This window comes from Pezoporus occidentalis, unplaced genomic scaffold (genome assembly GCF_034315485.1).
Source record: "Pezoporus occidentalis ecotype Australia unplaced genomic scaffold, CSIRO_AGI_Poc_V1 ctg452, whole genome shotgun sequence".
Lineage (NCBI taxonomy): Eukaryota > Metazoa > Chordata > Aves > Psittaciformes > Psittacidae > Pezoporus > Pezoporus occidentalis.
The window spans coordinates 85,672-104,727 of NW_026915783.1; the positions used below are offsets into that span (position 1 = coordinate 85,672).

General features: G+C 57.8%; 3 protein-coding genes and 2 non-coding genes across 5 annotated transcripts; 1 reads left to right on the forward strand and 4 right to left on the reverse strand.

Annotated features, from left to right (window-relative positions):
• Nucleotides 1-200: 200 nt before the first annotated feature.
• On the reverse strand, nucleotides 201-8,437 carry LOC134172337 (zinc finger protein RFP-like). Its single transcript, XM_062635404.1, has 10 exons — nucleotides 7,975-8,437; nucleotides 7,173-7,265; nucleotides 6,313-6,543; nucleotides 6,146-6,168; nucleotides 5,774-5,889; nucleotides 5,404-5,433; nucleotides 4,464-5,056; nucleotides 2,352-2,442; nucleotides 1,638-1,973; nucleotides 201-776 (listed from the first exon to the last, which is right to left on the reverse strand). Exons 1-10 carry the CDS (start codon nucleotides 8,413-8,415, stop codon nucleotides 256-258), a joined length of 2,475 nt encoding a protein of 824 aa, XP_062491388.1. The 5' UTR covers nucleotides 8,416-8,437; the 3' UTR covers nucleotides 201-255.
• A 565-nt stretch (nucleotides 8,438-9,002) lies between these two features.
• Nucleotides 9,003-9,075, reverse strand: TRNAK-CUU (transfer RNA lysine (anticodon CUU)). The gene has a single exon. It is a non-coding gene; the product is annotated as a tRNA-Lys (tRNA).
• A 184-nt stretch (nucleotides 9,076-9,259) lies between these two features.
• On the reverse strand, nucleotides 9,260-9,332 carry TRNAV-CAC (transfer RNA valine (anticodon CAC)). The gene has a single exon. It is a non-coding gene; the product is annotated as a tRNA-Val (tRNA).
• A 523-nt stretch (nucleotides 9,333-9,855) lies between these two features.
• Nucleotides 9,856-13,773, forward strand: TRIM41 (tripartite motif containing 41). The gene is made up of 6 exons (XM_062635415.1): nucleotides 9,856-10,677; nucleotides 11,136-11,231; nucleotides 11,548-11,778; nucleotides 12,295-12,317; nucleotides 12,667-12,794; nucleotides 13,075-13,773. The coding sequence occupies exons 1-6, from the start codon at nucleotides 9,868-9,870 to the stop codon at nucleotides 13,590-13,592; spliced, it is 1,806 nt and encodes a 601-aa protein (XP_062491399.1). The 5' UTR covers nucleotides 9,856-9,867; the 3' UTR covers nucleotides 13,593-13,773.
• A 1,326-nt stretch (nucleotides 13,774-15,099) lies between these two features.
• Nucleotides 15,100-18,375, reverse strand: RACK1 (receptor for activated C kinase 1). The gene is made up of 8 exons (XM_062635439.1): nucleotides 18,158-18,375; nucleotides 17,635-17,806; nucleotides 16,574-16,721; nucleotides 16,286-16,381; nucleotides 16,078-16,188; nucleotides 15,852-15,992; nucleotides 15,528-15,638; nucleotides 15,100-15,207 (listed from the first exon to the last, which is right to left on the reverse strand). The coding sequence occupies exons 1-8, from the start codon at nucleotides 18,264-18,266 to the stop codon at nucleotides 15,142-15,144; spliced, it is 954 nt and encodes a 317-aa protein (XP_062491423.1). The 5' UTR covers nucleotides 18,267-18,375; the 3' UTR covers nucleotides 15,100-15,141.
• Nucleotides 18,376-19,056: the final 681 nt, after the last annotated feature.

A 19,056-nucleotide genomic window follows, 5' to 3' on the forward strand; every position in this document is an offset into this window, starting at 1 on the left:
CTGGAGGAGAAGAGAGGAAATGGTTCCGGGTTAGGGTTAAGGGACGCTGCTCTGGTTTAGGGGATGCTGCTCTGGGTTGGGGTTAGAGGACACTGCTCTGGGTTAGGGTTAAGGGATGCTGCCCTGGATTGGGGTTAGAGGATGCTGCTCTGGGTTGGGGTAGAGGACACTGCTCTGGGTTAGGCTTAAGGGATGCTGCTCTGGTTTAGGGGATGCTGCTCTGGGTTGGGGTTAGGGGATGCTCCCCCCAGTGTCTCACGGACACAGCCTGAGCTGGGACCTGGCCCCCACCACCCAGAGCCAGGGCCGGACCCTCTCCCCGGTGAACGCCGCTCGGGAGAAGATGAACATGAGCCCCCCTTCATCGGCATCGAAGAACGCCACGGTCCCGCCGCCGTAATCCAGGTGGACGCTGACCCTGCGCGGTACCCAGCGCAGCGGCAGCAGCGTCACCTTGCGGGCGGTGAGGGCCCGCACCTGCCCCCCCCACTTCTCCAAGCCCCAGATCCCTCCCTGCGGGCAGAGGCTGAGGTGCCCTTTGCGGTGGATGGAGTCCCGGGCCACCCCCAGCGCCCAGTCCCCGCTGTCGCCCACCTCCACGTCCCAGCAGTGCCGCCCGGCCGCGAAGCCCTGGCAGCCCAGCACGAAGGGCCAGTAGTCAAAGCGCTCCGGGTTGTCCGGCACGTCCCGGCGGCCCGCGCCGCGCCGCACGCTCTTCCCGTCCTCCGACAGGATGAGGTCGGGATGCGCAGTGTCCGGGTCCAGCGTCACGGTGGCTGCGGGTGCGGGACAGGGGGGTCAGAAAGAGGGTTGAGCCCCGCCAGGGATGGGGGGAGAGCGGAGGGGGCAGCAGGACCCGGGCTGGTATCTAAGGGGAAGAAGCACCCCAAATGGAAGCATCCCAAATGGGAGCATCCCAAGGCAGAAGCATCCCAAAGCAGGGAAATGTTCTGTCTGTGAAGCAGGGAAATGTTCTGTCTGTGAAGCAGAAAAGCTGGCTTTAACCACCAAAGGAAATGCACACAGGAATGGCAACAAGCTCCTGCGGACTTCAGGCTATGCTGGGAGAAGAAAGAAGGAAGGGAAGGGATGTGGGTTGTCTCCTGCACAACCACAGGACAAGACCAGACCGGTTCAGCTGAGCTTGAACAACAAAAAGACCTAAGAGCTGGCACTGAATTAGGCCAACCAATTTCCATGTTCATGGAATCAGTTGGCTCTGCCCTGGAGGGGGGGTTCTTCCAGCTGCAGGGCTGGGAAAACCCGTTGGGTTGTCCTGATTTTCATACCCCTCCTTCAGCATCTCTTTTGGGCACTTTGTGTTCCACCTTCACCTGACAGGTACGGCTGCTCTGGTGTTCTCATGCTCAGCCCTTTCTGGGATTGGAATAGGCCGGACGGGGAGCTCCAGCAGGAGCATCCTTCAGGAACCAGGGCAAAACATGGACAACTGATAGTGATAAATGTGGGTACCAACCTTCTGACCAGGAAACCCCTTTGTTCCCCAGCTCCTCCATCCCAGGGTTCCTCACTGCAGCATCTCCATTCCCAAAGCATATCCAGCGTGATCTATGGGCAGCTCTTCCAGCTCTCCCAATACAGGTCAAGCAGTTCCCCTTCCTCAAGCCCTTCCGTACCTTGCAGCTTCCTCAGGGTCTCCTTCAGCCCTCCGTTCCTCCAGGAGAAGTGACAGGATCTCTCTTCTGACTCCGGAGAGGCATCTGCTGGGAGCTGGAAAGTCGCTTTTCCACATCTAGGGAAGAGGAAAACCTCACCTTTGGAATCGTCACCACCGGGGGAATCTGGTGCCACCAGGAATGAGGTGATGAACACATAGTGGTGGTGGTACCCAAATGCCCTTCCAGACCCCCTGAAGCAGCCGCCATGGGCATTGCTCCACCATGGCTCTTGGAAAACCCCATGGAACAGCCTTTTGGAGAGGCCACATACCTGCTGACGGTGCTCCTTATGTCCTGGGGGAAGGAGAAAGAGAAAAAGAAGCTCAGTGTGGACTCTTCTTACAGCACAAGATGCCTTGAAGGAACGTGGCCACAGGCTGCTTCCCCAGCTTCAGCCCATGGACCTCATGCTCTGGGCTGCCCATCGCAGGTGATGCTCCTTGCACTATCACATTCCTCTCCCCACCCCATAGGGAACCACCAGCCCCCACTGTTCCTTCTACAAACCACTGATTTCATTCTCATCATTCCAGGCTGCAAATCCCCCTCCCTTCATCCCCTTGGGAACTGCAGATCTACAGAGGGAATAGAAGCAAAGTGGGACTGGGAAATCCCAACCACGGGGGATTTCCCGTCCCCATAAACCCCTGTACATGGGATGAATTCACTCACTGGTTGCTGGTTCTTCTCTTCTCGCCCTTGTGCCTCGGTGTCCAGCTGGGAATTCTCTGGGAATTTGGTGGCATTTTTGGCTTGCCTCTTCTCAATCTCATTCTTCAGGTCTTCCAGCTGGGAAAGCAAGAAGAAAAAGCCTTTTTGGGACCTGCAGCACCAGGGCTCAGCTTCTTCCCTCCCTTTGGAGATGCAAACGAAGGAGCAACAGGGTGGGAAAAGCCTTTCCTACAGGAAAACGTCATTCAGGAGCCCAAATCCCCATCGTTTCTTTCCCATTAAACCTGATGCAAAAGAAACCACCATGAGCTTGGGGTGAAAGCCTTGATGTCCCCGTGCTCACCATCACATCCATGCTGCAGTGCAAGCAACAAGGAGCGAAGAACTGACCCTGAGCCCTTGTGTCACTGCCCAGGGTCCTCGATACCTACCAGACCTTCCAGTTTCCTGCACTCCAGGGTTCTGTTCCTCTCGGAGACCTTCTCCCCCTCCAGAACAGCTTCTGAGCTCCACCTGAAGCTCTTCCAAAGTGAACTTGAAAGGCCCAAACCTGTTAGGGTTTATCCCTTTGATGGGGCTGGATCTTTCCCTTCCTGTTCCTCCCCAGTGCTGGATAATAGACCTGGAGCAGGGATGCGCTGAACCTGTGAGTCAGGTCTGTGTGCCATGGCAGGGGGTGGGGATGTGCTAGGAGGGAAATAAAGCAACTTCTATCCCGAGGGCTGCCCCTTCCTGCCTCTCCCTTCTCTCTCTTTAGGGATGGGAATTAGGCAAATCCATCCCCCAAAAGATATTTCAGCCTCTGGGAGCTCTTGGTGCAACCATGGATGAGGAAAACGGGGAAGGAATTGTGCGACCAGAGGCTTGTAGGTGCTGGAAGAGGGGCTGGGACTCAATGGGGCACAATCGGCACCCAGGCCATGGATGTGCCCATCAAGAAACCCCATCCTGGCTCCAAGCTCACAGGGGATGTTTCTAAGCCATTTATAACCCTTTGATAAGCTTCATCAATAGATATATATCTGCATGGCAGCACCTGGGAGGAGTGGAGACCCCACTGAAGGGGTGAATCCCATTGCTTGGCCAGCATTGGAGGTGCAAGTCCCATTCCCAGTGAGCTATTCCCATCAGAAGGACTGGAAGCTTGGGTCTGCTTGGCTCCCACCCTGCTCCTTTCATCTCAATGAGGAGCCCACAGTTGTGCCCTGGAAGCACCTATGGAACCTGGAAAACCAGCTGGAGATGTCTGCAGGCTGCATCTCCAGGTTAAGGACACCATGGAAGAGCTGGGACAGAGCTGGGAAGGGAGCAGGGACATGGAGGGAGCTGCGGGGCTGGAGGAGGAAGGGAAACATGGATCTCTACCTCCCATCAAGCAGTTCCAATGGGATCTAGGGGTTGCACCTTGTGTTCCCGAGGAGCGTGGTGGGATAATGTGTGTCCGGAGGATGCCTCTTCCTCTTTGGGGCTTTCTCAGCAGAAACCATCAATTTTGAAGGAATTCATCCAGGTGGGATTGTTTCCCTTTAGCTCCCAGTTGAATGGCTAGAGGCCCACCGGGATGAGGTGGAAGGGTAAGCACCACCCTGAGTACCCCTCTTTGCTGTCCCAAAGGCTATGAAATGCACCCATAATAATCCACCCATAGTAAGGCAGAGAGCTCAAACCAAAGGGTTATTTTATTGAAGCCAGACATAGGAATGTGGCAGAGGTTGGGATCAGCTCCCAGAGCAAGGCAGTTGGCTGGGAAAGGCCACCTCCCTTGGGAAAACAGGCTCTGGATCTGCCTTGAGATTGGTGTCAGGAAGAAAACACTTTGCAAAGGGATTTAAACAGGACGATTCAGGCCATTAGAGCCAAAAATAAGCTCTAAAAGAAAATCAAAGCCCTGAGCGTTCCTTCAGGATTCTCCTCCTTCTGATGGCTGCCTCCGTCCCCTCGTACTGCCTGATCCTGTTGGTGTCCCCATCTCCCCATCCTCATCCCACAGCTCCCAATGGACACAGAGAGGAGCTGCAAGCCCCTTTGCCGTGATGCTGTGATCACCCTCAACAACAGCATCACGCAGGAGGTGACCCTGCTCTTAGGGTCTGGTGCTTGACACCCACCTCAAGGACAGATCCGGAGCGGGAACCTGAACCCAACCCAGTCCAGAGGGGCCATGAGCTGCCCACTCAGGGGCTGCTCCTCAGAGGGCAGGGCTTGGCTGATGTCCTGCAGGCGCGCGCCCATCCCCATCTTGAACCAGGGCAGGAGCCTCTCCCCGTTGAAGGAGGCTCTGGTGTAAACCAGGAGGGGAGCCTCGTCGGCAGCACTGAAAAACGCCACCCGGCCCCCTTCATAGTCCAGGGACACCCGGATCCTGCTGGGGACGGGGCTCGGGCGCGCGCTGGCGCGGGGGGACGTGAGGGAGTGAAAAGCCTCCAGCGCCCAAACCCCCTCCTTGGGCGTGAGGCTCAGGGGTCCCTTCCTGGGGATGGATGCTCGGGCCACCCCCAGCGCCCAGACCCCCCCCTGCCCCACGTCCACGTCCCAGAAGTGCCTGCCCGAGGTGAAGCCCGGCTGCCCCAGCACGCAGGGCTCGTAGTTGAACCTCCATGGGGTGTCCTGCACGTCCTGCGCCTGGAGGTGGCCTCGGGCTTCCCTGAGGTCCTCGGAGATGTGGAGGTTGGGGTGAGCCGTGGAGGGGTCCAGGGTGACGTTGGCTGCAGGACAAGGGAGGGGACAGAGGTGGTTTTATCCCTCCCAGCTCTGGATGCTGCATGGGGGGCATGGGGAGGGGTGGGACCACCCTTGGGATGCTCCTGGGTGGAAGGAGAAGGGGGCGAGGACAAAGGATGGAGCACGGGGAGGGGATGGTGGGAGATGTATGGGGGGGAAGGGGAAGCACAAGTGCTCTTCTTTCTTTGGCTCCCAGAGGGGTATTTGGCTTTACAAGGACCATATATCCTACCCCCTGGATACACCAGGATGCTGTCACCCTTCCTCTACTGCATTGTTATCCCATGGGAATCTCTCCCACAAGCCAAACCCACCTCTGCCATCGACTTACTTGGCTCTTGCAGTTTAAACATCAGGCTGTCTGCAGAGGAAAGAGATTTCACAGCATCAGGTATAGGGGTCAAAGTGGCTGCAGCTCCATCCTATAGGCTTGGGATGGGAGTAAAGCTAATGGGAGACTTAGGGGGGATACTGAGGCGTGAGGGTTGGATGGTGCAAGGCTCCTGGGAGAGAAGGAGCCTCCTCTGCTGAGCTTGTTCTTCTCTTCTCCCCCCACTGCAGGACAGGCTCCCGATGTCCTCCTCCGGGTAAACCCCATCTGCATTCACTCACAGCAGCCACCAGGCAGGTTTTGCTTTAGCACAAACCCATTGTCCCCAAGCACCCAAAGCACCACCCCAGCTCCCAGCCCCACTCCGCACCTTGGCACCTCCTCAATGTGCCCCTCACCAGGACATTTCTCTGCACGAAGTCCTCGAGTCTCCTTTCCAGATGGGAGGAAATCTCTACCGGGGGCTTGAACTTCATCATCTCACAGCTGGAAAGAGCAAAGGCTACTGCTGAGATGCTCTGCTGCCATTAAACAATGCAGGAGAAGCCATGGGACGGGCTGAGGATCCTTATCCAGGAGCATATCAAGCCCCCCTTTGCCCTTTCCCTTCTCTTTGCAGTTGCCTTCCCCCAGGCCATCGCTGGAGGGATGTTTCTGAGCCCATTGCGCTACCACTGCACCAACGTGGTTTGAAACCCCGACCTCAGCGTTCCCTCAGCAGAGTGAGGAGGAGCCGCGTTACCTCTCCAAGAGTCTTCTGATGTCCTAAGGGTGGGAGGAGAGAGGAGACACAGGAAGAGGCACGGTGGGTGTTGTGTCTTCTGTGTGTCCTTATGGCCATGGGCTGACCCCCGCCCCCCCCAGCAATGCCCCATAGGGATGAATGGGGTCTGAGGCTCCTGTCCCCACCTGCAGGAAGAGGCTCGGGGGCTGCTGGAACGTGCCCTCCATCTCCCACAGGAGGGTGTCGAGGTGGGACATCTCCTCCGAGACCTTGGCCGCCGCCTCCTCCTGCGCCCGGGCGATGGCGCGGTCCAGCTGCGCCAGCTCTGCCAGCAGGAGGCGCTCTTGCTCCCGCAGGAACCGCTGCAGCTGATGGAACTCCCCCGCCGTCCTCCTCCCTTCGGTCCGGGTCCGGTCCTGCCCGGGGCGGAGCAGAGCTCAGAGGGGCAGAGACCCCCCCCCCATGCACGGTGCGAGCTCCCTCTGACTCCCTCAGGGGTCATTCTCCCATCTCTCAGTTCCCATCAGTGTCACATCCCCGCCCCGTGGGGCTGCAACAACCCCAGGAGGAAGCACAGAAGCCCCCGGAGAAGCTCCAAAGGATGGGCAGGAGATGATGGAGCTGCAACAAGACCCCACCAGGCCCAAGGAGAGCAGATCAGGGCCTCAAGGCTGGTTTCGGGTACCATGTCCTCAGTGATGCTCAGTAAATGTGAGGGTGCAAAAGGCCTTGCTATGGATGTGGGACTATCCAGGGGGCTTTGCATGGAAGCAAAGCCAAGAGATGGGCTCTGCCAGAGGGGGATTTATAGGATATAGGGGAAGCCCCTCCCAGCCATGTCTCTATACAAGCCAATGGGTTGTTTGCTAGCAGAGCAGCCCTGGTGTTATCAGCCCAGTGCAGCCGATGTGAAACCCCAGCAGATAAACTGGGGCTTGGCAGGAGCCCAGGGCAAAGGGCTCCATGCTCTACATAGCAAATACGTGGGATCTGGCCCCAAAAGAGCAGGGGGACCCATGATGGTGCTCCCTATTGGGGCACCCACCAGGTACGAGCTCCTCCTTCCTCCGGCTTTCCTGCTTTCCAGGTACTTTGCCCTCTCCTCCCTCCGAGCCCGCAGGCAGCTCAGGATTTCTTCCTGGGGACAAAGAAGAGATGCTCTTGGAGGGGCTTTTCCCACTGGAATCACTTTTGCCCTTGTCTCCCATGGGAGAGGCTTTGCCTGAACACTGGCTCCTCTGCACGAAGCAAAGCCAAGAGGAGGAGGAATGTCCATAAGTGACCACTGCAAGGAAAGAGCAAAACAGCATCAGCAGCACACAAGGCCTGTGAGAGCGAGATAAGTGCAGGGGGGGATTTCCTTCGGGAACACACAGCGAGGAGTTCCTCATGTTGACATGATGCTGGGCACTGCAGAGGGTTCTGGTGAGAAGAGGTTTGGAGCAGCAGAAAACAAGGGGAGGAGACAGGAAAAAGTTATTTCTTTGTATTGAAACTAAAGAAATAGGGAATAAGGGGGTAAATACTTAAAATTGGCCTAAAAAATGGATGTAACCACGTTTATAAAGGGGATAAAATGAATTACACTTTTTTTTTTACACGGTTTTGGGTATTTATCAGTGTCGGTCTTTCAGCTGAACCAAGCCAACAGCAGAGGATTTTCGAGAGGAAAAGGCTGGAAAAGGGACTTTCTGCCTTCTCCCTGTTGGAAAAGGTGAACGGATTCAAGTAGGGGGGTAACCTGCTGGGACCACTGCAAACTCCCAGTGTCCCTGCACTAAAACCCGACCGGGCAGCCCCCGGAACTCCCTTCCAGGCCTGGAATCCTTGGATATGTGGGGCTTTACCTTGTACTTCTCCGCAGCTTCCTCGATGGGGACCACGCTGTGGCCGCGGTGGGCACGGGCCCGGTCGCACACTACGCAGATGGGCTGCAGGTCCTCGGTGCAGAAGAGCTTCAGAGCCTCCTGGTGCTGCCCGCAGAGCGTCTCCCACCCTCCTCCTCTTCCTCCTCCTCCTCCTGCCCCTGCCCTTCCTCCCAGGCTCATGCTGCGGGCGATGAGCGCGATGTTGGCCAGTTCGCGGCTGGGGCGGAGGCTGCGCTGCGGGGCCGGTTGCCGGCACTGGGGGCAGGAGAACGGCGCTTCCAGCCCTTCCCAGCAGCGGGAGATGCAGCCGCGGCAGAAGTTGTGTCCGCAGGGGATGGAGACCGGGTCCTGGAAGTAACCGAGGCAGATGGAGCAGGAGGTTTCGCTGCGCAGGGTGTCCGCGGGGCTCTGCGCGGCCATGGCGCTGCGATGGGACGCGCGGGGACGTTCCTCCTTCTGCTGTGGCTGTTTTCTGGGTGCCAGCGGAGAAATCAGCTCCTAACAGAGGGAATGATGTGGAGGGGAGGGATGCTGCTCCTCGCCTCCCATTGGCTTGGGTTCAGCTGGTTTGGAGCCAGATATGAGCTGACAGATAGCAGAGGGGAGGGCAGGGCTGCTCCAGCGGGGCGTAAATCCCATCGAACTCCCCGTGGGATAACCCCCTGCGCCAGGACCAGTCATGGAGCAGCACTTTACACTGACACATCCATGCGTTGTCCCTCTTCCCTTCCTCCACGTGTGCTCAAGTCGCTGGTTTCATTGCAAATGAGGAATCAAAGCTTTGCTTTCCCCTTGGAAAGCTGCAGGAAGTGAATGAATGAATCCCTCAGCACCAAAAAATCCCACCCCCATGCGAGAAGTGCTTCAGACACCCCACGGTAACTGCTCAGAGGGTTAGGCACTAGGATTGGACCCAGCCTGAACGGCTTTTGGTTGGGATGCTCTTGGAGACCCCCGGAGTGTGCGCGGAAGGAAAAATAAGATCAATAGAAGCAAAAGGAACCACGCGCCCAACGTGGGGCTCGAACCCACGACCCTGAGATTAAGAGTCTCATGCTCTACCGACTGAGCTAGCCGGGCTGCTCGGGCGGCACCCTCCGGTCCCCGCCGGACTGGCAGGGACCGCGGCGGCACCGGAACCGGGACCCGGACCCGCACGGCCCGGGGAGCTCTTTCCCCGCTGCCCGCCGCGGGACGGGGCGCTTGAGGCGTTGAAACGCAAACGTGAAGGTGAGAAAGGAAAACTAAAGAGGCAAAAACCGAGTGTTTCTGCCCGGTTTCGAACCGGGGACCTTTCGCGTGTGAGGCGAACGTGATAACCACTACACTACAGAAACGGGATGGAACATCCCATGCCTCCGCGGAGCTACGAGCGTGCGGCCGCTCCGGGAGTCCTGCCAGGGGGGATTCGGGGGTGGCGGAGCCCGGAGAAGGCGGGGGCAACAAAAAAAAATTTGGGGTGAGTTATAAAGGTTTAAGGTCTCCGTAAGCGGGACTCGAACCTTCAACCATCCTCTTACAAGTCTGGCGCTCTACCCCCTGAGCCATGAGGGCTGGTAGGGCGGAAGCCACGCCCACCCTCAGAGGCAGTCCTCCAAGAGCACAGAGTTGTGTGGGTAGACAAACCCGCCGGCAGCCCCCGCGATAAGGGGGCCCTCAACGCGGAAGCGAGAGCCCCTCGCCATAGCAACACTTCCTGTCACGTGCCCATAGAGGACGGAAGACGGAAGCTCCGCGGCGGCTTCTGTCGGTTGTACCATAGAGAGGAGCGGCGGCGGCGGGAGGAGGGACAGAGCGGCCCCGGCGGGGGCCAGAGCGGCGCTTCGGGCAGCGGTGAGCGGGAGGACTCGGTTCGGAGGCCGCGGTCTCGCTATGGCGGCCCCGGCGGCGGGCTCCGGGTCGCGGCTGGACCCGGTGGAGACGCTGCAGGAGGAGGCGATCTGCGCCATCTGCCTGGACTACTTCGTGGAGCCGGTGTCCATCGGGTGCGGGCACAACTTCTGCCGCCGCTGCATCGCGCAGCTCTGGGCCGGAGGGGACGCGGAGGCCCCGGCCCCGCAGGAGGAGGAGGAGGAGGAGCTGGAGGAGGAAGAGCTCGATGTGGAGCAGGAGGAGGAGGAGGAGGAGGAGGATGGCGCCGAGGAGGAGGAGGAAGAGGAGATGTGGAGCGAGGAGGAGGAGGAGGACCCCGAGCTATGGGGGGACCCCGCGGAGGAGGAGGAGGGGATGTGGGGCGGGGGGGCCCGGGGGGAGCTGTACTTCGGGGAGGAAGAGTACGACGAGGATGTGATGGAGGAGGACGTGGAGGAGGAGGAGGAAGAGGAGGAGGAGGAGGAAGAGCCGGCAACGACGCCCCTTGGGGCCGCGCAGCCCCAGCGGCTGCAGACCTTCACGTGCCCCCAGTGCAGGAAAACCTTCTTCCAGCGCAGCTTCAGGCCCAACCTGCAGCTGGCCAACATGGTGCAGATCATCCGGCAGCTGCACCCGCACCCGCAGCGCCTGCTGCCCCCCAGCCCCGCCGCTGCCCTGGGGGGCCCGCCCGACCGCTGCGAGCGGCACCAGGAGCCGCTGAAGCTGTTCTGTGAGGTGGACGAGGAAGCCATCTGCGTGGTGTGCAGGGAGTCCCGCAGCCACAAGCACCACAGCGTGGTGCCGCTCGAGGAGGTGGTACAGGATTATAAGGTGTGGAATGGGATCTGGGGCCCGGGGGGCGGGGGGAATGGGGCTGTGCCGTGGGGTGGGTCTGGCCTGGCTGGTTGGGTCACTGGGAACAGGTTGGGTAGGGTTGGGATGGGGAGGATGGGAATGAAGGTGAAGCTGGATGGAGCCGTTCCAATAGGGAATACATGAGCTCAGCCGGTCCCGCGTGGATGTGATGGAGTGGGGCTGGTTTGGGGTGAACGCAGCTCCTCGGCCTGCCTGAGGGTTGAGCCCCATGGCACAACCCTTCCTTAGTGCTGCACCTCCTGAAGGTGTCGCTTCCCTCATGGATGGGATGAGGATGCCCATGAGGAGCCCTCAGGCTGATCCCATTGGAGTCACAGAACCTGGAGATCTTAGGGGGGTTGGAAGGGGAAGGATGGGGATGGGGTGACGAAAGGCAGGGAATTCCTGAGCCTGAGGTGTGGGTTTTCCCTCAGAACAAGCTCCAGAGCCACCTGGAGCCACTGAAGAAGAAGCTGGAGCTGGTGCTGAAGCAAAAATCCAACGAAGAGGAGAAGATCACGGAGCTGAGGGTGAGATCCATGCGAGATCTGTGTCAGATCCATGTCCAGCTCCCATTTCTCAGCCTTCCACCTGCCAAGGAATAACCCACCCTTGGAGTCAGGAGGATGTGAAGTCGTGGGATTAGTGGAAAGCTTTTCCGCTCTTCCCCATGGATCTGAGCTCTTGGAGGCATTGCAGTCCCTTTGCTGCAGCCTTGGAGATCTCATGGGTTGTGGGAGCTGCTTCCCTATGGGATCAGAGCTCAGTGACGGGGGTTTGACCCGCTGTGCTGTGCGACCCTGAGCACACCTCCGGTCTCTGAGCCTGCGCTTCGCTCCCCATTAGGACAAGATGAAGCTGGAGATCAAGGAGCTGGAGTCAGACTTCGAGCTGCTGCACCAGTTCCTGGTCGGGGAGCAGGTGCTGCTGCTGCACCAGCTGGAGGAGCGCTACGAGAGCCTCATGGGCCGGCAGAGCAGCAACGTGCGGCTGCTGCAGGAGCAGAGCGCGGCGCTGCGCCGCCTCTTGGCCGAGGCCGAGGACAAGAGCCGGCAGGACGGGCTGCAGCTGCTCCAGGTCTGCTTCCCTCGGGATCAAGGGAGCTGAGTCCCGATGGGACTTGTGCCAGGGAGCTGGATGGGGTGTTCATGGGCTGGAGCAGCTCCCATAGGAGATGGGATGAGGACATGGGAGCTGGAGCAGAGAAGCTGATGGAGACCTCAGAGCGGCTTCAAGGGGGCTACAAGGGTGGGGAGAGGGACCTGCAGCTGGGATAGGACAAAGGGTGATGGAACTGGAACAGGGAAGTTCAGGTTGGAGATGAGGAAGCTCTTCCCTGTGAGGGTGGTGGGACACTGGAATGCCCAAGGAGGTTGGGAATGCTCCATCCCTGGCAGGTTGGATGGAGCCTTGGGTAACATGGTCTAGCGTGAGGTATCCTTGCCCATGGCAGGGGTTGGAACTGGATGATCTTAAGCTCCTTTCCAACCTAAACCATTCCATGATGGATGGGATTCTTCCCCTCTGGGTGTACTCTTTCCTGATGATCTTTGTCTTTCTCTTCATTTCCCACCTGGATTCCTCCTTTCCCAGGACATCAAAGGCACTTTCATCAGGTCAGTCACTTCCCATTGCTCTAAATGGCTTTTCTGGGGTGGGGTGAAAGGCCTTCATGGGGAGTTTGGAACCTGGGTGTCATATGGATGTTGGAATGAATGTGGTGATGGGAGCTCCTAGAAGCAGGAAGATGGGATTTAGGGATGATGGGGGACATATAGGAGAGGGGAAAGGCTGGGAAAGGGATCTTAGAGTCTATAGGGATCATTTATCCCCTCCACTGGACAAGCAGCCACTTGTAGCCCAGATCTCTGCCCTCTGTTGTAGCCCAGATCTCTGCCCTCTCCTGGTGTGTGTTCCCTTCCCTGTTCCCAGTGCTCAATCCCGCTTTTCCTTCCCCTTCCCAAGATGTGAGAACATGAAATTCCAGGAGCCCGAGATGGTGCCTGTGGACGTGGGGAAGAAATACCGTAACTACTTCCTGCAGGACGTGGTGATGAGGAAGATGGAGAAGGTCTTCTACAAAGTCCCTCAAGGTGAGTGGGTTGGGAAACTCCCTGGATCCACAGGGATGGTGGGATTCCCTCTCCATGGGGTTGGGGTTCCTCTGGAAACAGCACCTCCTTTTCCCACCCTCTCCCTTCATCTTTTCCCATCTGCTGAATCCAATCCTGGAGTTGCAGTTTGAGGGTTAAAAGGAGGAAACGGGGTTAAAAGGAGGATTGAAGCGATTTAACCCCATCCCCAGGATTTGGGATTGGGATCCCAGATGGGGCTTTGGGCTCCCCTTAACCCCTTTCTCCCTGTGTCCCGCAGCGGAGGTGACGCTGGACCCGGACACGGCCCACCCGCGGCTCAGCCTGTCCCTGGACCGCCGCAGCGTGCGCTTGGGCGAGCGGCGCCAGGACCTTCCCGACAATCCCAAGCGCTTCGACTGGGAATTCTGCGTGCTGGGAGCACAGGGCTTCAGCGCCGGGCGCCACTACTGGGAAGTGGAAGTGGGAGGCAGGCGGGGCTGGGCGGTGGGAGCTGCCCGGGAGACGACGCGGCGCAAGGAGAAGCCGATGGGAGCGCAGCAGAAGAGGGAGATCTGGTGCGTGGGCACCAATGGGAAGCGTTTCCAGGCGCTGACGGCCACGGAGCAAACATTCCTGACGCCGGGAGAGCGGCCCCGGCGCTTCGTGGTCTACCTGGACTATGAAAGGGGTCAGCTCTGCTTCTACAATGCTGAGAACATGAGCCACATCCACACCTTCAACGCCTCCTTCCGCGAGCGCATCTTCCCCTTCTTCCGCATCCTGGCCAAGGGCACCCGCATCAAGATCTGTGCCTGATCCTGCGCTTTTCCTGCCCTTGGGATCTGGTGCTGCTTTTCCTGCCCCTTGGATCTCAGTTTGGGATCCAGCGCTGCTTTTCCTGCCCCTCAGATCCCAGTTTGGGATCCAATGCTTCTTTTCCTGCCCCTTGGATTCCATCTGGATCCTACTTTTGGATCTGGTGCTGCTTTTCCTGCCACTCAGATCTCAGTTTGGGATCTGGCGCTGCTTTTCCTGCCCCTTGGATTCCATCTGGATCCTGCTTTGGGATCTGGCGCTGCTTTTCCTGCCCTTTGGATCCTGGTTTGGGATCTGGCATTGCACTTGTCTTGCACCCATTTCCTTTCCCCACCAGCTCCTCCCGGGATCCAAAGCCAGGTTTGGGTTGGAATTAGGGAAGGATCCACCTCAGAGGCAGTTTTCCTGCTGCCAGGAGCTCTTCTCTCCCATTCCCAACGGATGACATCCCGGTGGGATTCAGTGTCATGAAGCTCTTGGCTTCATTCTGAACCAACCTCCCATCATCATCTTCCCCAACTCCCATCGCTGGTTGCACTGAGGAGGCTGGATTCCTCTGGGATTCACTTCCAACCTCCCTCAGACTCAGGCTGGTGTCCATACTTGGAGTCCATCCCGCTTTTCCCTGCGGTATTCCCTGTTTTTGGGATCTCCATCCCATTCCCCAGCACTTATCCCACGTTCCTGCTCCTGTATTTATTTTTGCTCCCTTTTCCTCTCAGTTTGTCTCGGCTGCTCCCGAGATTCCAGCTCAATCCAGAGACTCCGGTTGTGTATTAATCCCTCTTTTTTGTTGGTGGGGTTTTGTTCCTGTTGGCATTCCAGAGCTACTTCCAACTATTTTTGGCTAAAATGGGAATTAAATTGAGATTTAGTTTTATGTCAAATAATAAAGATTAAGGTTGTAAATCTGTGCCTTTGCCTTGGTGACATCCCAATGAAAGCTTCCAGGATCCAATTCCCAACAAAACCGGCTTTAATTGTGCCCTGGAACTGGGGTCTTCCATGGATCCATCAATGGATCTCTCATTAATTCCAACTGGATTTGGTCAAGCCCAAAAGTGCTGCCTCACTGCCACCCACTGGATGTGGCACCTGAATCCCTTCAGTTCTGGATGGGAATGAGCAATTCAATCCCAGATCCATAGGGAATGGCTATACAGGCATGGACCCAGTGCCTATATTCCACCTTAAATCCTTCCCTTTATTAAGGAAAATCCCTGGTGGGGATGAGGAGACCACCAGTGCCTCCAGAATGAGCTAAATTCTGGGGTTCCTTGGGAATTGTGTGTGTGTTGCCAGGTTTTTCCAGAGTCTGGGAAGGAACGAGAGCCCCCCCATTAGCTGGAAGGACACAGAATGTCCTCCCTCCCATCACATAATTTCAGTGCTGTGGGACTGAATCCCCAGTGGCTTTGAGGCTGGGGACAATACTTTTGGGAATCTGGAGCTGGGAATATGGGGACTGGGCTCTGATCCAAGCAAGAAGCCGGAATTGGACACGAAGTGGTGATGAGCGCTAGTTTATTGGGATTCCCAAAGTGGGGCTTCAGCGTGTCCCGATGGTCACCTGCCATACTCGGACCAGGTTATCCGTGTATCCCGCAAAGAGAGTCTGCAGAGAGAGGGAAAACCGGGAAGAGGTGGATCAGATGGGAAGGTAGGACCTTGAGCATGAGCACTGAGGGCTGAGGACCCAAATCCCACAGGAGAGGGGAAATCTGGTGAGTGCCGGTAGTGGGATGGAGAATGAGGGAAGGGAAGGAAAAAATGAGAAGACTGGGAAGGAGCTGGGGAAGGAGGAATGAGGGAAGCTCCTGCTGGCAGAGATGACCCCAGGAGTGCAGCACAACTGTCCCCATGCTTGGAGGATCCCCCCCAATCCCCCTTCCCAGGGCTGGGATGCAGGGACAGGGACAAGAGGACGGATTTTACCTGCCCATCTGCAGACCAGGCCAGGGATGTGCACTGGGGCGGCTCCGCTTTGCTGCTGGTGCTGATCACCTCCTGCTTCAGCTCATCCACGATGATTTTCCCTTCCAGATCCTGCGGGAAGAAGGGGAAGGAATGAAGGATCCTTGCCGGGAGCTCCTGATCTAGCTCCCGATCCAGCATGAGGGGTGCTCAGAAACAGCCTCTGGGTTTCCACATGCTTGCACTCGGATGGCATGAAGTGTTTCATCACAGCTCGGCCTGGCAGAGGCTGGGGAAGAGGTGGGTTCCCAATGGAATTCCATCGGGATGGGGACAGGGACATACCCAGATCTTGATGCTGGGCCCGGTGGCTGCACAGAGCCAGTAGCGGTTGGGGCTGAAGCAGAGAGCATTGATGATGTCCCCTCCATCCAGCGTGTAGAGGTGTTTGCCCTCGTTGAGGTCCCACAGCATGGCCTGCCCATCCTGTGGGATACAGGGAAGGACTGGGAAGCACTGGGATGAGCCAGGTCTGGGGGAGGGATCCTGGGATATGGAGCTTTGCATGTACCTTTCCCCCTGAGGCACAGAGGGAGCCATCAGGGGACACTGTCACCGTGTTCAGATATCCTGTGTGCCCGATGTGGTTGGTCTTCAACTTGCAGTTGGCCAAATTCCACACCTGGATGAGGGGAAAAGGGGATGAACGCTGCTCCTGCACCCCCAAATTCTGGGAACGTGGAAGAATTCCAGCCTGGGCTTGCTAGATTCCAACTCACTTTGACCAGCTTGTCCCAGCCGCAGGACACGATGATGGGGTTGCTGCTGTTGGGGGAGAAGCGAACGCAGGACACCCATTCCGAGTGGCTCTCATCCTGGGAAACAGTAATGGGAGTGGGATCATGGTGAGGAGACAGGGATGAGTCCTCCCCATGCCATTCAGGGGTGTTGCAGGATCAGACCTGCGCTCCGTGGCTTTTCCTTCATCCCTCAGACCCCTCCTAATCCCCAACCATAAGTGACGGGAAGGGACCTAAAGCTTTTCCTTATGGAATGTGGGAGCTCACCTGCACCGTGTACTTGCAGACCCCCAGAGTATTCCAGAGTTTGATGGTCTTATCCCTGGAGCCCGACACGATCTGGCGGTTGTCAGAGGAGAAGGCAACGCTCAGGACATCCTTAGTGTGACCCACGAAGCGACGGGTGGTGGTGCCACTGCAGGAGACACAGGGAATAGCAGGAAAATCATGGATAAATCCCATTAAAAAGGGGGGGGGAAATGCAAGTATTTGGGAGGAAAAACACCCCCTGGAGTGGTCTACAGTAGGGAAGGAGTGAAGAAGCATGGGAAGCATCAGGATGAGTTCAGCCCACATGGAATGCTGGTACTGGTGATGCCAACCCTCTCCTCCTGCACCCCCAATGGAGCCAAAAGGGGCTCGAGCCCCCACAAGGCCTCTCTCCCATCATAATTGCAGGACGTGTCCTCAGATCGCAAAGGATCAGAGATGAGTCAGGTGTAATCATCAGGAGAGGAGCTGAGAAGAGCCACGACCGCTGGGATTCATGTGATCATGGAACGGTTTGGGCTGGAAAGGGCTTTAAGATCATCCAGCTCCCACCCCTGCCATGGGCAGGGACACCTCACACTGGACCATATCATCCCCGAGTCCATCCAGCCTGGCCTTGAACACTGCCAGGGATGGAGCATTCCCAGTTTCTCCATTCCACCCACTCCAGTGTCCCACCACCCTCACAGGGAAGAGCTTCTTTATCTCCAACCTGAACTTCCCTGTTCCAGTTCCATCACCCCTTGTCCTACCTCTGTTGCAGGTCCCTCTCCCCATCCTTGTAGCCCCCTTGAAGCTGCTCCAAGGTCTTCAACAGCTTCTCTTCTCCCGCCCCAATGTCATCAACCTGTCTCTATATGGAGCTGCTCCAGCTGCTGCTCATCCCTGCTCCAGCAGCTCCATGATGCTGAGCACACTGGATGCAGGATCCAAGTGGACCACAGCAGAGGGGCAGGATACCCTCCTTTGGATGCAACCAATGCCTTGCTTGAACTTCACCTCCCAAGCCCAGCACACAAACACAATGTGGGGGGACCCGCAGTCCCCCCGGGGCTCACGTGGTGAGGTCCCAGAGGCGCAAGGTGCCGTCCCAGGAGCCCGAGAGGGCGAACTGCCCGTCGGAGGAGATGACCACGTCGCTGACAAAGTGCGAGTGCCCACGCAGGGCACGCTGTGGGATCCCGTAGTTGGTCTCGTCCCGCGTCAGCTTCCACATGATGATGGTTTTGTCTGGGATAACAGAAACAAGGAGGGGGGAAGTGGGATCAGCCCCAAAGCAACGGGCGGGTGACCCCAATGGAGGTGCCCAAGGGAAGGGGGTGAGATCACTGCTGCTCCCCATCACCAGGTCCTGCCTCTAATGCACAGCCTATTGGGGGGCTCCAACCCTGAGGGCTGCGGTGGGATGTGGGGCACAGGAGAGGCTCTGGAGGGCAACCAGGCCAATGGTCCCCTCTGACACCCCCACCCCGATGGTCTCGTCCCCTCCAATTGTTGTGTTCCCCCCCCGCATCGATGGTCTCGTCCGTGTACCCCCCCCCCCCCGCTGGGTCCCTGCCGCCGCGGCGGCGCGGCCCTCACCGCGGGACGCGGACAGGATCATGTCGGGGAACTGCGGCGTGGTGGCGATCTGCGTCACCCAGCCGTTGTGGCCCTTCAGCGTGCCCCGCAGCGTCATCTGCTCCGTCATGGCGGCGGCTGCACCGGCGATGGCGGCGGCTGCACCGGCGGATGGCGGCGGATCCCACCGAAGCCGCGGCCTGACGCGTCCGCCTGCCGCCGCGCACGGAGGCCGAGAGAAAGGGGAGACTTCCGGCGGAAGCGGAAGTAGGCGGTGGAGCTGTACGGCAACATGGCGGCGCCGTCATACCGCTCCCGCTTCCGCGCGCGCCGCCATGTTGCCGTACGGAAAGAGGAGGAAGAAGGCGGGATGGGGATGGGAGGATACAGAGAGGGCCTTGGGGGGACATTAAAGATCATCCAGTTCCAACCTCCAACTATGAATAGGGAGAATAACACCAAAATAAGCCGAAAACTGATGAGAAATGACCCCAAAGTGATGAGAAATGACCCCAAAGTGGTGAGAAATGACCCCAAAGTGATGAGAAATGACTCAATGTGATGAAAAATGACCCAAAGGGGTAAAAAATGACTCCAAATGGTGAAAAATGATCCAAAGTGATGAAAAATGACCCCAAAGTGATGAGAAATGATCCAAAAAATGATGAGAAATGACCCCAAAGTAATGAGAAATGTCCCCAGAGTGCTATTTTTGGGTGATAAAAACCAGGAATCGATGTCTCCCACCTTTGGATAGGGCGGATTTCCCTTTGGATAGGGCAGATTCACGCACAAGCAGGAGCTCCTTTGGATCCCCGCCGACTGAGCTCCAGGTCCTGGCTCCAGAGCAGCTCCTGCATCCTCTAAAGCACCCAGGGGAGATGCACCTCCTCTTTGTCCCCTCCCCAGAGGAGCCCATT